This window comes from Gekko japonicus, unplaced genomic scaffold (genome assembly GCF_001447785.1).
Source record: "Gekko japonicus isolate JY-2015 unplaced genomic scaffold, Gekko_japonicus_V1.1 scaffold650, whole genome shotgun sequence".
NCBI lineage: Eukaryota > Metazoa > Chordata > Lepidosauria > Squamata > Gekkonidae > Gekko > Gekko japonicus.
The window spans coordinates 570,522-578,284 of NW_015164684.1; the positions used below are offsets into that span (position 1 = coordinate 570,522).

The 7,763-nt window shown below is 40.7% G+C and overlaps 1 protein-coding gene across 1 annotated transcript in view; it reads left to right on the forward strand.

The window, feature by feature from the left end:
• PRKAA1 (protein kinase, AMP-activated, alpha 1 catalytic subunit) overlaps positions 1–7,763 on the forward strand; it is a 33,616-nt gene that overhangs the window by 18,569 nt on the left and 7,284 nt on the right. Inside the window, exons 3-6 of the mRNA XM_015409334.1 lie at positions 191–284; positions 1,910–2,054; positions 5,174–5,261; positions 7,349–7,573. Of these exons, the coding sequence (XP_015264820.1) occupies positions 191–284; positions 1,910–2,054; positions 5,174–5,261; positions 7,349–7,573 (552 nt within the window). The remainder of the gene's footprint in view (positions 1–190; positions 285–1,909; positions 2,055–5,173; positions 5,262–7,348; positions 7,574–7,763) is intronic.

Sequence of the window (7,763 nt, forward strand, 5' to 3'; positions counted from 1 at the left end):
TGCTGAACCAACCACAGATTGAGTATCCCGTGTATATTTATTTGGGAATAAGTCTTAAATGAGCCTTCGAAACACACATTGGTGTGGTTGGACTGCGTATCTGTGTACTGTCCTTAATTAAAAGTGCTGCCTAATTTCATATGGTGTGCAAGCGTATACCTTGAGTTAAATAATGTATTGTCTTTCTCAGCTACCAGGTCATCAGCACACCATCTGACATTTTCATGGTGATGGAATATGTTTCAGGAGGTGAATTGTTTGACTACATCTGCAAAAATGGAAGGGTAAGGCTCTCCAGCTTTTGAGAATGCTGTTTTATAGTCTCTGATGGGCTTTTTGCACATGGCTGTCAGTCTGTTACGATGAAACACAGAGGGCTAATTTGAACAAAAATGCTATTCACAGGAGTAGAGTTGCAGGAGAGAAGCAACCCCCCCCTAACCTTACCCCCTTTCTCTTCTATGAGAAATTGTGGTTTGTAATTATCTGCTTAAAGGAAAGGAGCAACTGATACTGTATGGGCTGACTTCTCTCACATTATGCTGCTCACACATGTAAATAACTCATCAGCAGAGTTTTGCTCCAGCCAGTTTTCAGTGTCTTGTCAGACATGTGTATGAGAAGTGCTGTTGTCTCTGGAGCATGTAGATACACAAGCATTTCAGTTTTTATTAGTGCAAATTAGAAATATGCTGTATAATGTGTTCATGTAGCACCTTAGAATATTGCTGGGTTTTTTTCTGGGAAGATAATCCTTAGTCATTGTTTTTGATTATCAACAGTAAATTACTCAGCGCACTAATCTTTAGTGTGACGTATCGGTTTGTATTTTTGCTTCTCTCACATTCCACTGGAAGTTGATGGACAGATACAAAACAATGAGCAATGGGACAAAAATGTTGCAGCTGTTCCCTGTACTACCAGTTGTATTTGATCAGACTTAATTGTGCTACGGCTTTTTTTTTTTTTACTCTTCAGTTTAAATCGTTTGGAGACTGGTTACCTGTATTTAAAAAACCTGAATCAAAGGCACTTGGGTTGCAATTTTAATTAGCTTGTCGCTTCAAGGTTTTGGTTTGGTACGAAGTCTCATGTGTATGTCTGCTCCAGTGGATCTGTGGCACTCCTGTAAGAGCAAGGGCTTTTCTGTTGATTTCACTGGTGAGGCATCTGTGAACACCCATCTCCATTGTAAATACAGAGGTATGCACAGAAGATCAGGGTTATATGGGAGCTCAGGATATTATCTGAGGCACACATGAATTAAAGGCCTTATTTCAGTATAATGAGCAGTGAGGGTTTTTATTGGACCAGAATTTGCACTCAGGGATCCTTAGCTTTGTTTTGAAACTTATAAATCGGTGTGTGTGTGTGTGGGGGGGGGGTGTTAGCTAAAGCTTCCACATGAGTGCTGCCTGGTGAAATATGCTCTCTAAATAAAGCGAGCAGGCATTTAAAGCTGTTTGTTAATCATGACGAGGCCTCACTTTGGACAGCTGTCTCCTCTTTGGAGGCCGCCTGATTTTATGAGCAGGGAACATCTATTGATTCAGATCTTTCCGCACCTAATAAGTAGGCATGGACAAGGATGTTTGTGATTTTTAACAATCCCAGCCCCCATTACACCTGGTACTGTTCCAGGGAGTCCCCTGAATCCAGGCTGCAACCTTTGGGGAGGGTTGCTGTCGTCAGCAATGGGAGGGAAGATAGGAGGAAAGTTCTGTTTCACAAGCAGAACTCTGCTTATAGTTGGTGAACACAAACCCCCAAGGGTAATCCTTCTGCATCTCTATTGTATTCAGTCATTCATATAACATCAGAATGCCATCTTGCTGTGCCCACAAAATATTGGGAATACCCCTATGAGGGAGTGTATGTTTAACACTCTGTTCTCGTCCTCTGTTGTTAGCTTGATGAAAAGGAAAGCAGACGTCTTTTCCAGCAAATCCTTTCCGGTGTGGATTATTGCCACAGGCACATGGTAGTTCATAGAGATTTGAAACCTGAAAATGTGCTGCTTGATGCTCACATGAATGCCAAGATTGCTGATTTTGGTAGGTTGCCTTGAAATGTGGTTTTATTTACCTCATAACTAAATGGAATCCCCCCCCTTTGATACAAGAGGTTATCTTGCCAGAATTTAGAATTGTGCAGCTGTTGCATTATAATTTTTATGCATTTGAAAGCCTTTTGTAGATGGGGAGCAGAAACATTGCTTCTGTGTTCATGCAGTACTCACTTTCTTATATAAACTTTTTAGTATGAAATGCAGTGATAAAAGGTGTAATAAAACACACCGTTGAAACACATTCTATATCTTTTTCTGCAGTACCACTCAAAGTAGATTTTTAGCGGATTCTGCTTCCCCTGTTCTGCTCTGTGTATATTGAGTGAAAGCTAATACCACAATGTGCTTTAATCAAGTTTGTTAGCAGCTTATAGCCTTATCCTGTAGGTTGCCTTGAAATGTGGTTTTATTTGCCTCATAACTAAATGGAATCCCCCCCCCCCCTTTGATACAAGAGATTATCTTGCCAGAATTTAGAATTGTGTAGCTGTTGCATTATAATTTTTATGCATTTGAAAGCCTTTTGTAGATGGGGAGCAGAAACATTGCTTCTGTGTTCATACAGTACTCACTTTCTTATATAAACTTTTTAGTATGAAATGCTGTGATAAAATGTGCAATAAAACACACCGTTGAAACACATTCTATATCTTTTTCTGCAGTACCACTCAAAGTAGATTTTTAGCGGATTCTGCTTCCCCTGTTCTGCTCTGTGTATATTGAGTGAAAGCTAATACCACAATGTGCTTTAATCAAGTTTGTTAGCAGCTTATAGCCTTATCCTAGGCATATTTCTTGGAAATTGTGTCCCAGTGGGACGTGTTTCCAGGTAATAGTGCAAAAGATTAACACTTAGTCTTCATTGCTTCACTCTAGAAGAGGGTTGGATCCTTCACTATAGGGTGGGTTATATCCGGCAATCTGCAGGCATAAGGATCGCTGACCTTTTCCCTGTTGACCTTCCCCAGCAGTTCTTGCCAACCCTGGAAAAGTGGGTTCCCGAGGTCACAGGATGAACGAATAGCCATGTGGGTCAAGTAGGTTACATTAAGGAACGGGAATGGGGCAAAATCATCCAGTCCTCCCTCTTCCACCCAAACACCTCTAAAGAGGAAACAAGGGTGATTTCACTCCCTCTTTAGTGCTGCCTGCAGAACCATGTCCCCATTGGTTAGTAGTCCCCATGAGACCCCAGGAAAGGACTGCTGAGGAAGAAGGAAACCAGGGTAAGGTTTGCATACTGGATCTAACCCAGTGAAACTAAATTGGGTGGATTGTCCATATAAATCCAGAAATACAGCTGGATAGTCCTAATATTTCTTTTGTAGATTTAGTGGATACTACCTGTCCTTTTGAGGTCTCTGATGAAAGGTGTTTTATCAATGCTAGGTATCAGTTGCTACAAAGGTATGGAGCTTAAGTATACTTGGGGGCAATGTTCCCTCTAAGCTGTAGAGTCCTGTGAGCAAAAATTCTACTTTTTGAATTACCAGCATTAAAGTTGTGAGCAGGTGATTTGGCTACTGCATAAATTAATTTGCTCTGGAGCCCTCCTTCCTGAGCTAAGACAAAAATGTGTGAGCATGAAAGGTGTTTTATCAATGCTAGGTATTCAGTTGCTACAAAGGTATGGAGTTTAAGTACACTTGGGGGTTGGATACTGTCAAATATTCCTGCCCAAAATATTGCTTTATCTAAATGTCGCGACACTTCCAATCAGCAGTTGACTTTGTGAAAAACAGAATATAGTTTAAATTTTCCAATTTGAATTGTAGCTGGTGCATTGTAAGCATATGAAACTGCTTTAAACAGAGCTGAACAGTCTCATTTCATTGGAAGGAGCTTTCTATGGTCTTTCTAGAGAAATAAATGTTCTGAAAACTTTTAAAGCTATGGGGGAAAACATTTTTTTTCTAAAATCTTTGTTGGAAAAATGGAAATGTAGTGGAAGGGGGAATTAAAATATACGTGGAACTGTATCATCCAACACAAACTTACTTTACTGCTTTAAGGACATAAAATGCATCATTCATAACTTTGTTAGCAAGTAAAATTGTGTTATTTGGCATGTTCATGAAATTTAAACGTATATATATGGGAGTTTAATTCAAACAAAATTGTGTATTTGGAAGGAAATGGAGAACTGCAAACTGCTGTACCCTGTCGCCATCAGGGAAACGGGGAAAAAAACCCTTTTTATCTGGTTATCTAGTTGTGTAATTCCTCAGTAACCATTGCCTTTGTCATCTTGTTGTTCAGCTGTAATCCTGCTTTGGCTTTTTCTGCTTAAACTTTGATCAGTAGTCACTTCAGATCCTCAGTATTTTCTGCCAGTAATATGATATCAGCATATCTCAAATTGTTAATGTACCTTCTACCAATTTTCACTTTTCCTTCATCTAAATCTACTCTAACTTTCCTTATGCTAAATTATAAATGATGCCATTCATGTTGCTAAATCAGTAGTTGTTGTTTAGGTTTCATATGAAAGTAAGTATTGCATATATCCCAGTATTTCCCCCAAACTTCCAATTTCCTTTTTAAAAAGGGGGCTCCCCCTGTGGCTTCAAAATTTTAATTTTTTAATCTCTGCTTTCCTGCTATTGACATTTTCTTTATACAAAATTTAAAAGTGGGATGTGGCATCTGTAAAATGAGCCTGTCATGAGCTACCAGTGAAGTTGCTAAGGTAGTTAATGTGCAACTTCTTAAAATTGATGTAAAGGAATATTCCTCATGTGTCTGCTGCTTCATGTAGTAGGAGTAAAAATTGTTATAGGACTCTATCTTCTTGGATTGCCATATGTTGTGTTTGACGTGTGTGTGTTGGGAGGGACTCCCTTCTCGGGTCCTTGGAGTTTGCCCCGTTCCTGTACTGGTTGATCCCTCAAACTAGTAGATTCCGTATAATTTAATCTGATCTAAAACTTGGCCCTGATGCTACTTCTTGAGGTGTATTATCTGGGAGCACCTTCAGATGGAGCCTTGCCATCTTTGCTGCCTTCTAGCATTCACTGCAAACAAGCAATCTGCCATTCCTGTACAGAGACATCACTAACTTGTGTTGATGTGTGCTAACCATCTGAAACTTTTGTGCATTTTCAGGCCTCTCAAATATGATGTCTGACGGTGAATTTTTAAGAACGAGCTGTGGGTCACCTAACTATGCTGCTCCAGAAGTAATTTCAGGAAGGTAGTTTCTCTTATTGGATAAATGTATATATGTATTCCCAAAAACAAAAGCCCTGCTCTTCAGTGTTAAAGCTGCAAGATAGATTGCTAAACTTCCAGGTTTGTACTTGGAAATTTGAAATTCCTGGCTTTTATGGCTGCTTTGATTAGTCTCAATGCTTTTTATGTGTGATTTGACCAAATGGTAAAAAAAGACATCAGTATTGCCAGCATTAATAAATGGTGTAAAGATGCAAAGTCTTGGCCTTTCAATGGATAAAAACTCTTGGAGTTAGCTTGAAAAACATTCTGTTTAGTTAGCAGCATCAGATACTTGGGAATGAAAGCATTCAGGATTCTTTCTTTCCCCTTGATCTGGATTTCTGAATTGAAGCTTATTGTAATATGATGTTGGTTCTTACAGATGGTGCCCTTCTCTGTGGGAAATGAATGAAGATTCATTCATTAAAGGGTTCTTTGTCATGCTACCCTTGGGTTTTGTAGTTTGATGCCATGGTACTTGGAACACAAATGTGGTCATTTTCCTACCTCGTGTAAAATGTATGTTCCCAGACTATCAAACACACGAAGCGCTCATATACAAATCTTGTGTCCATCAAGTTTGGTATTGCTTGCTCTGACAGGCAGCAGCTGTCCAGGGTCTTACAGAGAGGTCTTTCATGTAACCTATTACCCGATCCTTTTAAACTCAAGATTGAACCTTGAGCCTTCTACATGCAAAGCATGTGCTCTACCTCTGAGCCTCATTCCCCTCCAGTTTCCAGTACTTCTTGAGCAGTACAACTGTGTGATGGTGGCTGATGAAATTGGACATGCAATTGGGTTAACATTGGGTTGCACCCTTCTTGAAAAAAGCTCATAATTGGGCACACGAGCGTTATCTCTTTTTTATCCTTACTATCCTCCCAAATTTTATTGGCCGCCAGCTGTGGTGTAGTGGTTAAGAGTGGCAGACTTTAATCTGGAGAACCAGGTTTGATTCCCCACTCCTCCACATGAAGCCAGTTGGGTGACCTTGGGTCTGTCACAGTTCTCTCAAGAGCAGTTCTCGAGAGAGCTCTCTCAGCCCCACCTATCTCACAGGGTGTCTGCTGTGGGCAGAGGAAGGGAAAGGGATTGTAAGCCCCTCTGAGACGCCTTCGAGTAGAGAAAAGCAGGGTCTAAAAACGAACTCTTTTTCTTGAGGCTAGAGGAAAGGTACAGTATAAGTATCTTAATATGTGAAAATAAATAGTCCTGTGAGAGAAGTTAGAATAAGAGAGAAGGTCTTTGCGTCTTGCCGTCCACACTTTACCTATCATTAAGGGAACTGGGATTGTCTGCTCTGTTCTCTCTCACACACAAATTGCCCTGCTGTTCTTAGCCACGGCTGGTCATTATGTAACTTTAGGCATGGTTGGTGCTCACTAGAGCTTGCTTCGAACAGGAGCTTGAAACCAGGGACCAGCTTAGGACGGACATAACCAAAATGGCATAGGACAGGAGGAATTTGTCTTTGGGGGTGTGTGATACTGGTAGTAGGGCCTGACACATCAACCCATAGTGAATTTGCCTGAGCACCCCATAAGCATTGTTGCTGAAAGTCTGTTTACATCCTGGTCTCCGTGGTTTGAGTCCAGCATATGGATATTCACATGCCTGGCTTTATTTCCTATTAAGAAATGGAATGCAAAGGACTGTGGCTTGGACCTTGGACCTTCTGTTTGCTGTAGAATGCCTTCCTCTTGTGCTAGGCATTTGCAGGTTCCATAAGTAGAAGTGCCTAGTGCCAGAGGAGGACACTCCACACTAAGAGGGCCACCTCCACATTGGATGAACCGGAGTTCAAGCAGAATGAAGGAATAGGATGCAAGCCTGAGAATGCAAGCGCTTTGTTTAGTCTTTCCAGCTAGCTGCTGAAGGACTGAGAAATCAGTTTAAGAAGTAGTTATTGTAGAATGCTTCCTCCTTGAACGGAGTTCAAGCAGAATGAAGGAATAGGATCCAAGCCTGAGCATGCAAGTGCTTTGTTTAGTCTTTCCAGCTAGTTATTGTAGAATGATTCCTCCTTGAACAAAACTTGACTGTAAATGCCATGATTTTTTCCAGGTTATATGCAGGCCCAGAAGTGGATATCTGGAGCAGCGGTGTTATTCTCTATGCTTTGTTATGCGGGACCCTTCCGTTTGATGACGATCATGTGCCAACACTTTTTAAGAAGATATGCGATGGTATATTTTATACTCCTCAGTACCTGAATCCGGCAGTAATTAGCCTTCTGAAGCACATGCTCCAGGTGGATCCCATGAAGAGAGCTACGATCAGAGATATAAGGTAACCAGTGGCTCAGATGCAGACATGACATAACCCCTGATGCTAAATAGTTACACTTGGCATCTTGCACTATAACACAGGCCAGACATCCTATCCTGCATTACAATGATGTGATCATCTTGTAACTGATACATCACCTCTTTAACGTGTATTACTGGCAGAGCAAATTGCAGGTTATTAAGTCTTCTAA